The sequence below is a fragment of the Oncorhynchus masou genome, chromosome 13 (genome assembly GCF_036934945.1).
Source record: "Oncorhynchus masou masou isolate Uvic2021 chromosome 13, UVic_Omas_1.1, whole genome shotgun sequence".
NCBI lineage: Eukaryota > Metazoa > Chordata > Actinopteri > Salmoniformes > Salmonidae > Oncorhynchus > Oncorhynchus masou.
This window is the reverse complement of record NC_088224.1, coordinates 47,091,952-47,112,349: the sequence shown is the minus strand read 5'-3', so window position 1 is coordinate 47,112,349 and position 20,398 is coordinate 47,091,952. Positions and strand designations below refer to the sequence as shown.

The window sequence follows — 20,398 nt, the reverse complement described above, 5'->3', positions numbered from 1 at the left end:
ATGTCTAAAGGACAAACTTACTAAGCAGAAGGTTTTTCTGTTGGTTGGTCGACATGTGACAGTACAATATGATTACAGTGCGGAGCTAACAGACATAAATGATCAAATACCCAGGAAAAGCTCTTCTCAGAAAAAGAAAAATGTCTCCTAAAAAAATGACACAAGTGAGAGAAAGAGAAAGGTGAATCAGTGTAATATCCCAGCGGGCAAAATCGGTTGCAATTACATTTTTTATGATGTCATCTGTTGGATTGGATACTAGTTGTATATGGACATTTTGTTAACCAGATTATAACCAGAAAAGGATGTTATCTGACCTGATAACATCCAAAATATAATGTCTTTCACGTGACTTCTTGATCTCTAAATGAAACAGACGTCTTAAGCTGGTTGCAGAGACCTAATTGGCTGTTATATAAACTCAGCAAAAAAAGAAACTGTCTTTCAAAGATAATTCGTAAAAATCCAAAATCCACTGTTTCCCATGCTTGTTCAATTAATCATAAAAAAGCAATGAACATGAACCTCTGGAACAGTCGTTAAGACACTAACAGCTTACAGGCGGTAGGCAATTAAGGTCACAGTTAGGAAAACTTAGGACACTTAAGAGGCCTTTCTACTGACTCTGAAAAACACCAAAGAAAGATGCCCAGGGTCCCCGCTCATCTGCGTGAACGTGCCTTAGGCATGCTGCAAGGAGGCATGAGGACTGCAGATGTGGCCAGGACAATAAATTGCAATGTCCGTACTGTGAGATGCCTAAGACAGCGCTACAGGGAGACAGGATGGGCAGCTGATCGTCCTCACAGTGGCGGAACACGTGTAACAACACCTGCACAGAATTGGTACATCCAAACATCACACCTGCGGGACAGGTGCAGGATGGCAACAACTGCCCGAGTTACACCAGGAACACACAATCCCTCCATCAGTGCTCAGACTTTTCATAATAGGCTGAGAGAGGCTGGACTGAGGGCTTGTAGTCCTGTTGTAAGGCAGGTCCTCACCAGACATCATCGGCAACACCGTCACCTATGGGCACAAACCCACCATCACTGGACCAGACAGGACTGGCAAAAAGTGTTCTTCACTGACGAGTCGCGGTTTTGTCTCACCAGGGGTGATGGTTGTATTCGCGTTTATCATCGAAGGAATGAGCATTACACCGAGGCCTGTAGTCTGGAGCGGGATCGATTTGGAGGTGGAGGGTCGTCATGGTCTGGGGTGGTGTGTCACAGCATCATCAGACTGAGCTTGTTGTTATTACAGGCAATCTCAACGCTTCTGCGTTACAGGGAAGACATCCTCCTCCTCATGTGGTACCCTTCTTGCAGGCTCATCCTGACATGACCCTCCAGCATGACAATGCCACCAACCACACTGCTCTTTCTGTGCAAGATTTCCTGTAAGACAGGAATGTCAGTGTTCTGCCATGGCCAGAGAAGAGCCCGGATCTCAATCACATTGAGCACTTCTGGGACCTGTTGGATGGGAGGGTGAGGGCTAGGGCCATTCCCCCCAGAAATGTCCTGGAACTTGCAGGTGCCTTGGTGGAAGAGGGTAACATCTCAGAGCAAGAACTGGCAAATCTGGTGCAGTCCATGAGGAGTTGTTGCACTGTAGTATTTAATGCAGCTTGTGGCCACACCAGATACTGACTTTTGCTTTTGATTTGCCCCCCCCCCCTTTATTCAGGGACACATTATTCCATTTCTGGTAGTCACATGTCTGTGGAACTGTCAGTTTATGTCTCAGTTGTTGAATCTGGTTATGTTCATGCAAATATTTACACATAAAGTTTGCTGAAAATAAATGCAGTTGACAGTGAGAGGACGTTTCTTTTTTTGCGGAGTTTAGTTTATTTTCAACCAGAAAACTAGTTCACAACCAGAAAGTGTTGTCATAAATTTTTCCAGCTGGAATGATTCTTACACTTTCCAAACTGCCTTTTGAAGGGACACTTTGTGCTTATGTCAGTTGTGCCCTTTCAGAACCTTGTTCATGAGTAATGTTCTCATGGAGACAATGGCTCATTACGACCCTTCCCACTTAGGATCTAAAAGGAACAGATCACAGATGGAACCTAACATTTACCTTTAAAGAGAATGTTGTTTAGACAAGTTTGGAAGTTTATTGTTTGGAACGTCATCCCTGAGCTCGTCTTCCATACATGTGTCGTGTCTTTGGCTATGCCGGATTAAGTGATATGACATGCTATTCTATAAAATCATTTCTCCATTAATATTACCTGATTGAGCTAGTCATGTAAATGTAATTAACTAGAGTCGGGCACCACAAAATTATATTTATAGAGATGTTATCTCTCTTAAAGACCTAGTAATATTTTACATCAATAGCAGTCAATATTAATCGTCATCTTAATTCAGTCTCATTTGAAAGTTGTAAATTCTTGGTTATCTGCATGAACCCTGGCTAACAAGTTGAATCAGCAATACAAAATTGGGTTTAATTATTTATTTACTAAATACCTAACTAATCACACAGAATTACACATACACATAATTAAATCATAACTTGATTACAAAATTATGTCATAAAAGAAAACGTCCCGGAACCGATATGACAACTGGTTACACAAAAGAAATGGGCCGGATTTGAGTAAAAGAGCGGGAAGACTGAGGAACAAAGGGCGAAGCTGTGCTATCGTAAATACAGAATCTTATGCATTTTAAATTACTGCCCATTTGGAAAAGGAAAATGCAGTAAATATTTACTCTGAGCTGCGCTTCGGTAGGTTGGTGGTAAATGGAAGGCCATGTTGCCCAACTGAGTCCTTTGTCCTTTGAAGAATATCTCTGCTGGTAAATTGCAAACGTTGTAGTAACGTTGTTGTGTGGTAGATGGGATACTCTGTCTGTTCCTTCCTAACCTGCTGTTGCTAACTCAACGGCTAGGAGGTATCACTTCTGTAGTGAATAAGAGTTCAAAGTTCATACCATTTGCAACCAAACCTCACGCTGATGTTGGCTTCGATCTGTAGTTATTATCTGAACCATTCTGACACCGGTCCGTCGTCCTCACATCCTTGGAACAGGAGGTTATATTGTCGTCTAGGCTTTATATAGGAAGGGAGAGGAGGGCGTGTTTGAAAGGTTTTATAGCCCATGTCCCTTCACAGGGGCGGGCCACTGATTGAGCAGAGCCCAACCTTATGAAAACCCAAAGCTCACATTTTAGAAACTAAAATCACATTTCATCCCATCACGAATCATTTCATATTCAAACATTTATATTGAACAACAATTCCATGTGAATCTGACTCTGTGTAGACTTTCCACTGTAGAGTTTATGTCATCTTATCATTGATGAAAATGTCTCTGATGATAACCGAACTGACATCATATTCATTAAGTACCACCGCATATGTTCAATTTGTCGGATTACCAGAATATAGTTAATTTCCCCCCACCTTCTGATGTACCCAGAATCTCTATGTTAACCAAGGGTTTTGGAAATGTAACATCAGTAGGGTAGATAGATGAAAAAGGGGGGGAAGAGGTATTTATGACTGTCATAAACCTAACCCCAGGCCAACGTCATGACATATGTCATTCCAGCATGGGGGCATTCTTAGACAGTGTCATGCAGACTGTTACGCGGAGTGGAACAGGGAAACCCAAGAGCAGACTCAGATGAGGAGACTGGGATGAAGTAACCAAGGTATTTATTGAAACACAGGGGGAAGATGGAGTGCAGGCCAGGGGAATCTCGGGCAGGTTGCAGGAAACCAGTTGCGGAGGCTGAGGTTGGAGCGAGAGGGGTTGGGACAGGGTAAGCAGGTCCGAAGGGGAATCCAAGGGAGCAGTAGAGTGGGGAATCCAGAGCAAGGTAGCAGGATGAGGAGATGTAGGACTGGAGACAGGGACCAGAGTCAGAGTGGGCAGAACTGTAGCGAAGACGAAAACCGTGTCAGGCAAGGAAAACAGGCACAACAGGTTAACAGGATCTAAATAGTAACAAACGACTAGAAACATAGACTGACTGAGCAGTGATTACGATCTGGCAGTATGGAAGTGGCAGGAAGGACTGAGTATTTGTAGAGGTATTGAGGTTGCAGCTGGTGGAGATCTGCTCTGACTCCAGCACACCTGTCTCCACCCACACGATCACACAGAGAGAGAGAGAGAAGGAGAGGGAGAGGGTGAGGGAGAGGGTGAGAGCACTGGGGGAGTGGCGGCAGGTCAAGGAGACACAGGATGAGCAGTATGGAGTTATGGACCGTTATGGAGTTATCTGTGTGATGAGGAGAGTGCAGGCCAGTCAAGTTCTTCCGCACCGATCTCGACAAATCATTTCTGTATGGACGTCGCTTTGTGCATGGGGGGGCATTGTCATACTGAAACAGGAAAGGGCTTTCCCTAAACTGCTGTCACAATGTTTTGAAGCACAGAATCATCTAGATTGTCATTGTATGCTGTAGATTTCCATTCACTAAGGGGCTTAGCCCGAACCATGAAAAACAGCCCCAGACCAGTATTCCTCCTCCACTAAACTTTAAAGTTGGCACTATGCATTCGGGCAGGTAGTGTTCTCCTAGCATCCGCCAAACCCAGAGTCGTCTGATGGACGTCTGATTGTTGTCCATTGTTAAATAAACACTATGTGGCTGGGTGGGTGCTTGCATGTGTGTGAGTGTGTGCATCTGTCAGTGCTTGTGTATGTGGTATGTTATAACTTGAGATGGGATGTCATAAGGTGAATTCACCAATTTGTAAGTCGCTCTGGATAAGAGCGTCTGCCAAATGACTTAAATGTAAATGTAAATGTTAATTAAACACAGGGATTTGGATCTATCCCCTGGCGCTCCTGTATTTAGACTGCAGCTATGTTCTGAGTGGGAGTTGTCTGGCTCAGTTCACGGCAACTCATAAGATGGCCATGCTACAAAGAACCGGGTAGTCACTAAATGACCATATGTCACGTTCGTCATAATGATTGGACCAAGGCGCAGCATGCGTAGTGTTCCACATATTTTAATAAATCAAAACTCACCAAATAAAACAATAAAGCACAACTGAACCATGACGCTAACAGTGCTATTGGCAACATAACATAGTCAAGATCCCACGAATCACAATGGGGAAAATGGCTACCTCAATATGATCCCCAATCAGAGACAACGATAAAAAGCTGTCTCTGATTGGGAACCATACCAGGCCAACATAAACCATTAATCACCTAGATGACCCACCCTAGTCACTATCATGCTCCAACCAACAGAGAATAAACAGCTCTCTATGGTCAGGGCGTGACACCATACTACAAAGGACAGAAATGACTATCATCATTTCACCAAGCACATCAAGATCAGGTCGTACTCACACATACGCCTGTGTTCTGTGTTCCATCACCAAACATACACACACCTTAGTGTGGGAAGAGAGGGTAATGCATTGTGACGGAATGGCAGAGATGAGAAACCGCAGGGGGGTGTCTCTCCCTTTTCCTTTCTCCTCCCTTTCTCCCTCGCTCTCATGGGTGGCTTGTTGGTTTTCTCTAATACATTCCTTCATTCTAAGACGTGTACGTATGTCACTGAAGTCCTGTCACTTCTCTGCACTGCTTACTCTCTATTTCATCTGGTGAAAGCAACTTATTATTTTTATTTCTCTCCTACTATTACTGGTGCTAACTCTCCTTTCTTCCTTCTCCATGCAGATGTCCAGCTACAAGCGTGCAACATTTGAGGAGGAGGCGACAGACAACCCAGCTGATGGGAGCATGTCTCCGGACAGTGTGGAGGTCAGTCTGAGCTCAGTGGGGGGAGGGGGGGCAGAGGTCAATGGAAATGGAGGAGGCTCCACACAGTGTCAGTCTGTTATTAGAGTGAAGTTGAACTAGATGTGGATCCTGGGTCCATTTAGCATTTTCCCCACTAATGGTTAAGGTACCTAGGGGGTACTTCACCCCAGAGCATTATTACACCGAATCTGGGTTTAAGCTGCTGTTAGATTAGCCCAACGATCAGAAACAGAAAGCATGAAAGTATGATTTTTATTTTATTTAGCAGACAATGGATTTGTCATGCCTTTCTCTCACGTTCTCTTGCATTTGGTCGAACCATTGCAAATTTATCTGAGGATAGGCTGTCTTTTGTAATGTCATCATAAACTGTCTGAACTAAATGTAATCGTACAGTACTGATTTTAGAGAGAACTTTATTCTAGATGTCTGAAGTCAAATGTGAAGAAAGTTCAGCCGATTATCGCTGCTGATAAACAGTAGTAGTACATTACCTTTAGACATGTAATGTGTGCAGAGCCTGTGGAACAGTGGTAACGCTCCTGGCTATTCACAGAAATTGACATTAAGGGTTGCCCTATTGTCTGGAGCAATTGAACCGAGCAGTTGCGCAAGTTGAGCCTGCTCTTTGGTTTTCACATTGGGCAGGTAATAAAAAAAAGTGAAAACCAAACAGCGAAGAATTCCAATAGCCTAAAACTATTCCTCCCCATTGTTTAAGATAGACAATTTATGGCAGTTGTGCAAGATGAGCCTGCTCCGAGAATTGTTTTACTGAACAACCAAAATACAAATAATTCCAGAACTCTTCTATCTAATTCCTATGTGTATGTGAATACACTGAGTATACAAAACATCAAGAATACCTGCTCTTTCCATGACATAGACTGACAAGGTGAATCAAATCAAATTTTATTTGTCACATGCACCGAATACAACAGACCTTACAGTGAACTGCTTCCTTACAATCCATTAACCAACAATGCAGTTTTAAGAAAAATAACTGTTCGGTAAAAAATAGATAAATAAGACATAAAAATAAAAATAAAAAATAATTAAAGAGCAGCAGTAAAATAACTGTAGCGAGGCTATATACATGGGGTACCGGTACAGAGTCAATGTGCGGGGGCACAGGTTAGTCGAGGTAATTGAGGTAATACTGTATGTACATGAAGGTAGAGTTAAAGTGACTATGCGTAGATAATAACCAGAGAGTAGCATCAAGGTAAAATAATAGTCTGGGTAGCCATTTGATTCGCTGTTTAGGAGTCTTATGGCTTGGGGTAGAAGCTGTTAAGAATCCTTTTGTACCTAGACTTGGCGCCCTGGTACCACTTGCCGTGCGATAGCAGAGAGAACAGTTTATGACTAGGGTGGCTGGAGTCTTTGACAATGTTTAGGGCCTGGTATAGAGGTCCTGGATGGCAGGAAGCTTGGCCCCAGTGATATACTGGGCGGTATACACTACCCTCTGTAGTGCCTTGCGGTCAGAGGCCAAGCAGTTGTGCCATACCAGGTGGTGATGCAACCAGTCAGGATGCTCTCGATGGTGCAGCTGTGAAACTTTTTGAGGATATGAGGACCCATGCCAAATCTTTTCAGTCTCCTGAGGGGGAATAGACTTTTCTGTGCCCTCTTCATGACTGTCTTGGTGTGTTTGGACCATAATAGTTTGTTGGTGATGTGGACACCAAATACTTGAAGGTCTCAACCTGCTCCACTACAGCCCCGTCAATTAGAATGGGGGCGTGCTCAGTCTTCCTTTTCCTGTAGTCCACAATCATCTCCTTTGTCTTGATCACGTTGAGGGAGAGGTTGTTATCCTGGCACCACATGGCCAGGTCTCTGACCTCCTCCCTATAGGCTGTCTCATCGTTGTCGATGATCAGGCCTACCACTGTTGTGCCATAAGCAAACTTAATGTTGGTGTTGGAGTCGTGTTTGGCCACGCAGTCATGGGTGAACAGGGAATTACAGGAGGGGACTAAGTACACACTCCCGAGGGGCCCCTGTGTTAATTAAGGATCAGTGTGGCAGACGTGTTGTTGCCTACTCTTACCACCTGGTTGTGGCCCGTCAGGAAGTCCAAGGATCCAGATGAAGAGGGAGGTGTTTAGTCCTTGACAGTTGGTCCTCACATGCTTTGAGTACATGCCCTGGTAATCCGTTTGGCCCAGCTGCAATTGTTGTGAATGTTGACCTGTTTAACTTTTTCGATATAGGGGGCGCTCTTTTAATTTTGGGATAAAAAAACATTCCCGTTTTAAACAAGATATTTTGTCATGAAAAGATGCTTGACTATGCATATAATTGACGACTTTGGAAAGAAAACACTCTGACGTTTCCAAAACTGCAAAGATATTGTCTGTGAGTGCCCCAGAACTAATGCTACAGGCGAAACCAAGATGAAATTTCATACAGGAAATGCCCCAGATTTTGAATGCGCTGTGTTCCAATGTCTCTTTATATGGCTGTGAATGCGCCAGGAATGAGCCTACACTTTCTGTCGTTTCCCCAAGGTGTCTGCAGCATTGTGACGTATTTGTAGGCATATCATTGGAAGATTGACCATAAGAGACTACATTTACCAGGTGTCTGCTTGGGGTCCTCCGTCAAAATTATTGCGCAATCTCCAGCTGCGTCCACTTTTCCATTAGGTTCAGAGGAGAAAGGCAACTGCCACGAATGATTTATCATCGAATGGATATGTGAAAAACACCTTGAGGATTGATTCTAAACAACGTTTGCCATGTTTCTGTCGATATTATGGAGTTAATTTGGAAAAAAGTTCGGCGTTGTAATGACTGAATTTTCGTTTTTTTTTCTTAGCCAAACGTGATGAACAAAACGGAGCGATTTCTCCTACACAAATAATCTTTTGGGAAAAACTGAACATTTGCTATCTAACTGAGAGTTTCCTCATTGAAAACATCCGAAGTTCTTCAAAGGTAAATTATTTTATTTGAATGCTTTTCTTGTTTTTGTGAAAATGTTGCCTGCTGAATGCTAGGCTTAATGCTATGCTAGCTATCAACACTCTTACACAAATGCTTGTGTAGCTATGGTTGAAAAGCATATTTTGAAAATCTGAGATAACAGTGTTGTTAACAAAAGGCTAAGCTTCTGAGGCAATATATTTATTTCATTTAATTTGCGATTTTCATGAATAGTTCACGTTGTGTTATGCTAATGAGCTTGAGGCTATGATTACGCTCCCGGATACGGGATTGCTCGACGCTAGAGGTTAAAGGTTTTGTTCATATCGGCTACCGAGAGCATTATCACACAGTCATCCAGAACAGCTGGTGCTCTCATGCATGCTTCAGTGTTGCTTGCCTCGAAGCGAGCATAAAAGGCATTTATCTCATCTGGTAGGAACGCGTCACTGGGCAGCTCGCATCTGGGTTTCCTTTTGTAGTCCGTAATAGTTTTCAAGCCCTGCCACATCGGACGAGCGTCAGAGCCCGTGTAGTAGGATTCAATCTTAATCCTGTTTTGACGCTTTGCTTGTTTGTTGGTTCATCTGAGGGCATAGTGGGATTTCTTATAAGTGTACGGATTAGTCCCAAAATTGCCCTCGCTAGAAGCATGTGTTTCAGACATAAGGAAGTGGATGGCAGCAAACTTTCTACTTTTAAACTCGGATAAAACAGAGATGCTTGTTCTAGGTCCCAAGAAACAAAGAGATCTTCTGTTGAATCTGACAATTAATCTTAATGGTTGTACAGTCATCTCAAATAAAACTGTGAAGGACCTCGGCGTTACTCTGGACCCTGATCTCTCTTTTGAAGAACATATCAAGACCATTTCAAGGACAGCTTTTTTCCATCTACGTAACATTGCAAAAATCAGAAACTTTCTGTCCAAAAATGATGCAGAAAAATTAATCCATGCTTTTGTCACTTCTAGGTTAGACTACTGCAATGCTCTACTTTCCGGCTACCTGGATAAAGCACTAAATAAACTTCAGTTAGTGCTAAATACGGCTGCTAGAATCCTGACTAGAACCAAAAATTTGATCATATTACTCCAGTGCTAGCCTCCTTACACTGGCTTCCTGTCAAAGCAAGGGCTGATTTCAAGGTTTTACTGCTAACCTACAAAGCATTGCATGGGCTTGCTCCTACCTATCTCTCTGATTTGGTCCTGCCGTACATACCTACACGTACGCTACGGTCACAAGACGCAGGCCTCCTAATTGTCCCTAGAATTTCTAAGCAAACAGCTGGAGGCAGGGCTTTCTCCTATAGAGCTCCATTTTTATGGAACGGTCTGCCTACCCATGTCAGAGACGCAAACTCGGTCTCAACCTTTAAGTCTTTACTGAAGACTCATCTCTTCAGTGGGTCATATGATTGAGTGTAGTCTGGCCCAGGAGTGGGAAGGTGAACGGAAAGGCTCTGGAGCAACGAACCACCCTTGCTGTCTCTGCCTGGCCGGTTCCCCTCTTTCCACTGGGATTCTCTGCCTCTAACCCTATTACAGGGGCTGAGTCACTGGCTTGCTGGGGCTCTCTCATGCCGTCCCTGGAGGGGGTGCGTCACCTGAGTGGGTTGATTCACTGATGTGGTCATCCTGTCTGGGTTGGCGCCCCCCCCTTGGGTTGTGCCGTGGCGGAGATCTTTGCGGGCTATACTCAGCTTTGTCTCAGGATGGTAAGTTGGTGGTTGAAGATATCCCTCCAGTGGTGTGGGGGCTGTGCTTTGGCAAAGTGGGTGGGGTTATATCCTTCCTGTTTGGCCCTGTCCGGGGTGTCCTCGGGTGGGGCCACAGTGTCTCCTGACCCCTCCTGTCTCAGCCTCCAGTATTTATGCTGCAGTAGTTTATGTGTCGGGGGGCTGGGGTCAGTTTGTTATATCTGGAGTACTTCTCCTGTCCAATTCGGTGTCCTGTGTGAATCTAAGTGTGCGTTCTCTAATTCTCTCCTTCTCTCTCTCGGAGGACCTGAGCCCTAGGACCATGCCCCAGGACTACCTGACATGATGACTCCTTGCTGTCCCCAGTCCACCTGGCCGTGCTGCTGCTCCAGTTTCAACTGACCTGAGCCCTAGGACCATGCCCCAGGACTACTTGACATGATGATTCCTTGCTGTCCCCAGTCCACCTGGCCGTGCTGCTGCTCCAGTTTCAACTGTTCTGCCTTATTATTATTCGACCATGCTGGTCATTTATGAACATTTGAACATCTTGGCCATGTTCTGTTATAATCTCTACCCGGCACAGCCAGAAGAGGACTGGCCACCCCACATAGCCTGGTTCCTCTCTAGGTTTCTTCCTAGGTTTTGGCTTTTCTAGGGAGTTTTTCCTAGCCACCGTGCTTCTACACCTGCATTGCTTGCTGTTTGGGGTTTTAGGCTGGGTTTCTGTACAGCACTTTGAGATATCAGCTGATGTACGAAGGGCTATATAAATAAATTTGATTTGATTTAGTCTCCTGCTCCTTGAAAGCGGCAGCTCTACTCTTTAGCTCAGTGCGGATGTTGCCTGTAATCCATGGTTTCTGGTTAGGGTATGTACAAACATTCACTGTGGGGACGACGTCATCGATGCACTTATTGTTGAAGCCAGTGACTGATGTGGTGTACTCCTCAATGCCATCAGAAGAATCCCGGAACATATTCCAGTCTGTGCTAGCAAAACAGTCCTAAAGCTTAGCATTTGCGTCATCTGACCACTTCTTTATTGACGAGTCACTGGTGCTTCCTGCTTTAGTTTTAGATTGTATGCAGGAATCAGGAGGATATAATCATGGTCAGATTTGCCAAATGGAGGGCGAGGGCGAGGGAGAGCTTTGTACACATCTCTGTGTGTGGAGTAAAGATGGTCTAGAGTTTTTCCCCTCTGGTTGCACTTTTAACATTATGGTAGAAATGAGGTAAAAATGATTCCCATTTTAAGATTCCCTACATTAAAGTTCCCAGCCACGAGGAGCACCGGCCTCTGGATGAGCATTTTCCTGTTTTCTAATGGCCTTATACAGCTCATTGAGTGTGGACTTAGTGCCAGCATCAGTTTGTGGTGGTAAATAGACAGCTACAGAAAATATAGATCAAATCTCTCTTGGTAAATAGTGTGGTCTACTGCTTATCATGAAATACTCTAACTCAGGCGAGCAAAACCTCGAGACTTCCTTAATATTAGATTTTGTGCACCAGCTGTTGTTTACAAATATATACAGACCCCCACCCCTTGTCTTACCGGAGGCAGCTGTTCTATCTTGCCGATGCAGCGTAAACCCCATAAGTTGTATTTTATCCATGCCATTGTTCAGCCACAACTCTATGAAATAAAATATGTTACAGTTTTTATTATCCCATTGGTAGGATATTCGTGATCGTAGCTTGTTTATTTTGTTATCCAATGATTGTACGTTGGCTAATAGGACTGACGGTAGAAGCAGATTACCCACTCGCCGTCAGATCCTTACAAGGCACCCTGACCTACGTCCTATATCTCTGTCTCTTTCTCATGCGAATGACGGGATTCTGGCCTTGTCGGTTGTCTGAAATAATTCCTTTGCGTCCTACTCGTTAAAGAAAAAATCTTCAACCAGTACGAGGTAATGTAATTGCTATCCTGATATCCAGAAGCTCTTTTCGGTCATAAGAGATGGTGACATAAACATTATGTACAAAAGATGTTACAAATAATGAGAAAAAACACACAATAGAACAATTGGGAGCCCATAAAACGGCAGCAATCTCCTCCGGCACCATTCAGTCCAATCCAGGTGAAAGCTATGTTCCCTTATTGATGTCAGTTGTTAAATCCACTTCAATCAGTTTAGATGAAAAGGAGGAGACATGTTTGCCCTTTTGGGAATTGCCTTTCAAACTTAAATGTCAATCCCTGAGTCACATATAATACCCCCATTTTACATTTAAATTAGATTTTTTTGTCATTTAGCAGACACTCTTATCCTGAGCGACTTACAGTTAGTGCATTCATCTTAAGACGGTTAGGTGGGACAACTACATATCTCAGTCATAGTAATTACATTATAAAAAAAAAAGCTATCAGCAAATTCAGTTCTAGTAATTTAATTTATTTTTTTAATCCCCACCTGAGACCGGGATTCAATCCCCACATCCTCCCTTCCTAAGTGCAAAAAGTCCTTTCAAAAAAAAACTTTTGACAGTTCTTAAACTACACTAAATTCATACTTCATAGTAGTCCCTCATGAAAGACTGACTGCCAAATCGAGAGCTGGCCTGTGCTCTTGCAAAATTTTATTTTCGGTTCCAAGATGAACTTTATAGTGATATTTCATTCATTAGAAAAGTCACTCGGAAAGAGGAATGGAGGGTTAAAAATATATATACAGTACATTTGGAAATTATTCAGATCTCTTCACTTTTTCCACATTTTGTTACGTTACAGTCATATTCTGAAATGGATTAAAATTAAAATGGATTAAAAAAAAATCTCCAAATTTATTACAATTTAAAACATTACATTACAAGTATTCAGACACTTTTCTATGGGACTCTAAATTAGGTTCAAGTGCATTCTGTTTCCATTGATCATCCTTGAGATGTTTTTGCAACTTGATTGGAGTCCACCTGTGGTAAATTCAATTGATTGGACATGATTTGGAAAGGCACACACCTGTCTATATAAGCAGTGCTGTAAAGTAAAGTATGTTGTAAATGACTATTGTAGCTGGAAACGGCTGATTTGTTATGGAATATCTACAGTTAAAGTCAGACATTTACATTCACCTTAGCCAAATACATTTAAACTCAGTTTTTCACAGTTCCTGACATTTAATCCAATTACAAATTCCCTGTCTTAGGTCAGTTAGGATCACCACTTTGTTTTAAGAATGTGAAATGTCAGAATAATAGTAGAGAGAATGATTTATTTAAGCTTTTATTTCTTTCATCACATTCCCAGTGGGTCAGAAGTTTACATACACCCAGTTTACATATGGTAGCATTGTATTACAATTATTTAACTTGGGTCAAACGTTTCGGGAAGCCTTCCACAAGCTTCCCACAATAAGTTGGGTGAATTTTGGCCCATTTTTCCTCCTGACAGAGCTGGTGTAACTGAGTCAGGTTTGTAGGCATCCTTGCTCGCAAACGGTTTCTCAGGTCTGCCGACAACATTTCTATAGGGTTGAGGTCAGGGCTTTGTGATGGCCACTCCAATACCTTGACTTTGCTGTCCTTAACGCCTTCACGGTACACGTTCCCCAAGGGCACCCCCCCCCCAAGCTCAACTCAAAAGATGGCGCACAGAATGCAAAAATATTCTTAGAAATATTTAACCTCCACACATTAACAAGTCCAATAGCTCAAATGAAAGACAAACACCTTGTTCATCTACCCAGCGAGTCAGATTTCTAAAATGTTTTATGGCGAAAACATAGCACATCAAATCAAATCAAATTTATTTATATAGCCCTTCGTACATCAGCTGATATCTCAAAGTGCTGTACAGAAACCCAGCCTAAAACCCCAAACAGCAAGCAATGCATGTGTAGAAGCACGGTGGTTAGGAAAAACTCCATAGAAAGGCCAAAACCTAGGAAGAAACCTAGAGAGGAACCAGGCTATGTGGGGTGGCCAGTCCTCTTCTGGCTGTGCCGGGTAGAGATTATAACAGAACATGGCCAAGATGTTCAAATTATCATAAATGACCAGCATGGTCGAATAATAATAAGGCAGAACAGTTGAAACTGGAGCAGCAGCACGGCCAGGTGGACTGGGGACAGCAAGGAGTCATCATGTCAGGTAGTCCTGGGGCATGGTCCTAGGGCTCAGGTCCTCCGAGAGAGAGAAAGAGAGAGAGAAGGAGAGAATTAGAGAACGCACACTTAGATTCACACAGGACACCGAATTGGACAGGAGAAGTACTCCAGATATAACAAACTGACCCCAGCCCCCCGACACAAACTACTGCAGCATAAATACTGCAGCATAAATACTGGAGGCTGAGACAGGAGGGGTCAGGAGACACTGTGGCCCCATCCGAGGACACCCCCGGACATATGTATATCAAACAACCACTAGGACACATACAATATGTAGCCACATTGTCAAGCAAAAAGCACAATCACAAACGCAGGATTAAAAGAAAAATAATTCACTAACCTTTTGAAAATCTTCATCAGATGACAGTAATAGGACATGTTACACTGTACATTTATATATTTTTTCAATAATATGCCATTTATATCCATAAATCTCCGTTTACATTGAGCCATGTTCAAAAAATGCTACAGAAATGTCCGGAGAAATTATAAATAGCTCCGCCAGATAACGCCAGATAACAGCAATACACATCATAGACTTTGACTAAATATACATGTTCTACATATAGTTAGAAAGATACACTGCTTCTTAATGCAACCTCTGTGTTACATTTATTTTTAACGTTACAGAATTCGTTCACTAGGCAATATTCTGAGGTGGCGCTCAGACATAAGAAATATTTCTCTGCTGTGTTGGAGTCAACAGAAATACAAAATTACAACATAAATATTCCCTTACCTTTGATGGTCTTCGATCAGAATGTAGTGGAAGGAGTCATACTTACCTAATATAATGTTTGGTTTCAGTTTGTGTGTCTTTGTATTAGCATATGCTAACAGCTTCAGGTGAAATACACCAAAAAGGACTTCTGATCACGAACAGTTGTGCATCAAAACTTCAAAATTACATATTATATGTCGACTAAACTGGTTAAACTAAGTGCAGAATCAAGCTTTAGGATGTTATTAACGTACAAAACAATTGACGATTCAAACAAAAGAACGCAACTCTCCTCAGACGATGTGGAAAAAAGAGTGCCGTGTCTTCAATTGCTCCCTGACGCGCAGCTAAATTCTCGTGACACTTCGGTATTTTGCCCGCCAACCGGTCAAAGCTCGAGGGATTTTCTTCATTACTCGCTCCATTGAAAGAACACAGCACGCTGAAGACACAGAAACTGATCCCAGATCCGTAGCTGGTTGGGAAGGGTGGGGGCGATGACGTCAAAGTTGGGGTAACTTTCCTGATGAGAGAGAGAGTTTGGGAGAATGGCTGCCCTGTGAGTTCTGCTTTACATACAGACATCATTCAAACGGTTTTAGAAGCTTTAGAGTGTTTTCTATTCAATAATAATTATTATATGCATATATTAGCAATTTTGGACAGATTTTCTGTTTACTATGGGCACGCAATTCCTCCAAAGGGGGCAGTATTGTGCATAGCCTTAACTGGTTAAGCCATTTTGCCACACCTTTGGAAGTATGCTTGAGGTCATTGTCCATTTGGAAGACCCATGTGCGACCAAGCTTTAACTTCCTGACTGATGTCTTGATATGTTGTTTCAATATATCCACATAATTTTCTTCCCTCATGATGCCATCTATTTTGTGAAGTGCACCAGTCCCTCCTGCAGCAAAGAACCCCCACATCATGATGCTGCCACCCCCATGCTTCATGGTTGGGATGGTGTTCTTCGGCTTGCAATCCTCCCCCTTTTTCATCCAAACATAATGACTGGCAAAACAGTTCTAATTTCGTTTCATCAAACCAGAGGACATTTCTCCAAAAAGTACGATCTTTTTCCCCATTTGCAGTAGTCTGGCTTTTTTTTATGGTGGATTTGGAGCATTGGCTTCTTCCTTGCTGAGCAGCATTTCAGGTTCTGTCGTGATATAAAACTCGTTTTACTGTGGATATAGATTTGTTTGTACCTGTTTCCTCCAGCTTTCCTCACAAGGTCCTTTACTGTTGTTCTGGGATTGATTAGCACTTTTCACACCAAAGCACGTTCATCTCTAGGAGACAGAACACGTCTCCTTCCTGAGCGGTATGATGGCTGAGTGGTCCCATGGTGTTTATACTTGTGTACTATTGTTTGTACAGTTGAACATGGTACATTCAGGCGTTTGGAAATTGCTACCAAGGATGAACCAGACTTGTGGAGGTCTACAAATTTCTTTCTAAGGTCTTGGCTGATTTCTTTTGATTTTCCCATGATGTCAAGCAAAGAGGCACTGAGTTTGAAGGTAGGCCTTGAAATACATCCCCAGATAGACCTCCAATTGACTCAAATTATGTCAATTAGCCTATCAGAAGCTTCTAAAGCCATGATATCATTTTCTGGAATTTTCCAAGCTGTTTAAAGGCACAGTCAACTCAGTGAATGTAAACTTCTGACCCACTGGAATTGTGGTACAGTGAATTATAAGTGAAATACTCGGTCTGTAAACAATGGTTGGAAAAATGACTTGTGTATTGCACTAAGTACATGTCCTAAGCGACTTGCCAAAACTATAGTTTGCTAACAAGAAATGTGTGGAGTGGTTGAAAAATGAGTTTTAATGACTCCAACCTAAGTGTATGTTAACTACCGACTTCAACTGTACATAGGCGTACAGTTGTTCCAATAGAATGTTGTGTTAGCTAATCCAAGTTTATAATTTTAAAAGGCTAATTGATAATTAGAAAACCCTTTTGCAATGATGTTAGCACATCTGAAAACTGTGGTGTGACTAAAATAGCAATAAAACGTGCCTTCTTTAGACGAGTTGAGTATCTGGAGCATCAGCATTTGTGGGTTCGATTACAGGCTCAAAATGGCCAGAAACAAAGAACTTTCTTCTGAAACTCGTCAGTCTATTCTTGTTCTGAGAATTTAAGGGTATTCCATGTGAGAAATTGCCAAGAAACTGAAGATCTCTTGTACTGTGTACAACTCCCTTCACAGAACAGCGCAAACTGTCTCTAACCAGAATAGAAAGAGGAGTTGCTCAAATGAGCAACTGGGAGCTTCATTAAACAATACCCGCAAAACACCAGTCTCAACGTCAACAGTGAAGGGGCGACTTCGGGATGCTGGCCTTCTAGGTAGAGTTGCAAAGAAAAAGCCATATCTCAGACTGCCCAATAAGAAGAGAAGATTAAGATGGGCAAAAGAACACAGACACTGGTCAGAGGAACTCTGCCTAGAAGGCCAGCATCCCGGAGTCGTCTCTTTTTAATAAAAATGTAACCTTTATTTAACTAGGCAGGTCAGTTAAGAACAAATTCTTATTTACAATGACGGCCTACCGGGGAACAGTGGGTAAACTGCCTTGTCCAGTGGCAGAACAACAGATTTTTACCTTGTCAGCTTGGGGATTTGAGCATTAGGCTACATGCCGCCCAATTAAGGGGTATTGTGTGTGGATTGATGAGGGTGAAAAAAACTCTTTTATCCATTTTAGAATAAGACTTGAACGTAACAAAATGTGGAAGAAGTCAAGGGGCCAGAATACTTTCCCGAATGCACTGGATATATTTATTTAGACAGTATGCAAATCAGAAGGGGATACAGGCAGGTGGGTAAAAAACTGTGGGAAGGGATTGAACCCCGGTCTCCGATAGGGAGATTTGGATATATGACATGTGCTGGGAGTGTTAGAACTTCACTACAGCTCTGCAAGAATGGAAGCCCTCTTGACTATGTCTGTGATACATGTGATGTCATCCCATCCTCTCTTCTGTCTCTGGCTCATGTGTTCCCACAGGTTGGCTTTCGGAAGGGCGGCATCCAGCTCCTCGGTCCCATAGGCAGGAGGACTCAAATGGAGGTAGTGCTGGCTGGTGTGCTGCTCTGCTCTCTCCTGGCCCTGTTCGGATGTGCTGTCACGCTGGGCATGCGCTACAACACAGGCGAGGCCTTTGGTTACACTCACGGACACAGGCGCGCAAGCACACACACACAAGAACACAAGTGTTATGTCTTATAATAAGGCTTACAATATGTTATGTCTCTCTGTGTATCAACATTTCAGCTGGCTGGTGTTTAGCAGTATCATTATGAGTGATTATTAAGACATTATGGAGTCATACATGCTTGTGACGACAAAAGTGAACTTGCATTATAACCACATCATAAAGCATTATACTGTACCAGCAGGCTTTATAAAGCATTATAGAATTCTGTTTTTCTACCTTGAAACCAGACCCAGTGCGAAGCCTGTGTCTGACTGAGGCCTGTATTACGGTGGCCAGTAAGATCGTAGAGGCCCTGGACCGCAGCGCTGACCCCTGCCATGACTTCTACCAATACGCCTGCGGGGGCTGGGTACGCAAGAACCCCCTCCCTGATGGACGCTCTCGCTGGAACACCTTCAACAGCATCTGGGACCAGAACCAGGCTCTCCTCAAACACCTGCTGGGTGAGTTGTTTGTACACAATACACAGACAGACACACATTGCATACTGTAAACATAGCACACTATTTCATGACCTTGTTGACAGTGTTGGGAGTGTGTAGTCAAATTTGTATTATTATTTTTTTTTAACTAGGCAAGTCAGTTAAAAACAATTATTATTTACAATGACGGACTACACCGGCCAAACCCGGATGACGCTGGTCCAATCGTACGCCACCCTATGGGACTCCCAATCACATTGAACCAGGGTGTCTGTAGTGACACCTCAAGCACTGAGATGCAGTGCCTTAGACTGCTGCGCCACTCAGGAGCCCAAATCTGTTAACAGTGTTGACAGTTTTGTATGGTGGAAGTGTTGACAGGCCTGGTTCTAGTTTATTTGCTGGGCTGTTCAGGTCAGCATATAGAGTCTTTTCCCAGATCTGTTGAGGCTGTGTGGCCAAACACTAGACAGCACAAACGGGTCTTGGACCAGGCCCTGCCAGATTTAATAATGGCCCACCCAATCAAGCTGGCTTAAAATATATTTAAAAATAAATAAAAATGAACTTGATTTGTTGGTTGTATTGTCTCCTGACTCATCAGAACAGTTGAAAATGCTGTAGGAGGTTCCTGAGATCTAATTGGTTACATCGCAATCATATAGTAAATCAGAAGCCTACAGTCGAAATCTGCAAATTTGACAGCGAGTTGTGACTGTCAGTGAGAAGCATTTAAAATAACCCTAGACCTATGGCAACATTTTAAAGTTAAATCGCATAAACAGAAAAGTCACATATATTCTGAATGATCCTTTCTAATTATTTTTAAAAGAATAGTGTACACTAAAGAAATCCTGTTGTTTTTACAGTATCATACTGGCAGCCAGTAGTTTATTCCCATTAGTAGGCTACACCAGGACGAATCTCTTTGCACTAGTAGAGAGTGTCAACCATATCCCTGGTGAGTGTATAAGGACACAAGGCGAGACCCAAATGCAGACACAGGAAGCAGATGGTTGAGCACCAATATTTATTAATCCAAGGGGTAGGCAAAAGGGGACAGTCAAGAGTTCATAAACCGGGTCCAAAACAGTACCAGATGAAAGGCAGTCTCAAGGGCAGGCCAGGCAAGGGTTCAGTGACCAGATCAGAGTCCAAACAGTAGAAGGGGATAGGCAGGCTTGAAAACAGAACAGGAAGAGTGTTCAAGCAGAAGGGTACGGAGTCAGGACAGGCAAGGGTCGAAACCAGGAGGACTGGAACCAACAGAGACTGGGAAAAATAGGAGCAAGGGAAACTGTTGGTTGACTTGGCAAACAAGACAAACTGGCACAGAGAGACAGGAAACACAGGGATATATACACCGGGGATAATAAGTGACACCTGGAGGGGGTGGAGACTATCACAAGGACAGGTGAAACAGATCAGGGTGTGACAGAGTGCGCATACCGTCTTTATCATTGGATGAATCAGTCACTGGAATGTTTAGAACAA

General features: G+C 43.0%; 1 protein-coding gene across 6 annotated transcripts in view; it reads left to right on the top strand.

The window, feature by feature from the left end:
• Positions 1-20,398, top strand: part of LOC135552448 (endothelin-converting enzyme 2-like) — a 103,933-nt gene that overhangs the window by 26,486 nt on the left and 57,049 nt on the right. For all 6 annotated transcript variants that reach the window (XM_064984087.1, XM_064984082.1, XM_064984083.1 and 3 more), the window contains 3 exons: positions 5,680-5,763; positions 18,272-18,416; positions 18,710-18,925. In XM_064984087.1, the coding sequence (XP_064840159.1) occupies positions 5,680-5,763; positions 18,272-18,416; positions 18,710-18,925 (445 nt within the window). The remainder of the gene's footprint in view (positions 1-5,679; positions 5,764-18,271; positions 18,417-18,709; positions 18,926-20,398) is intronic.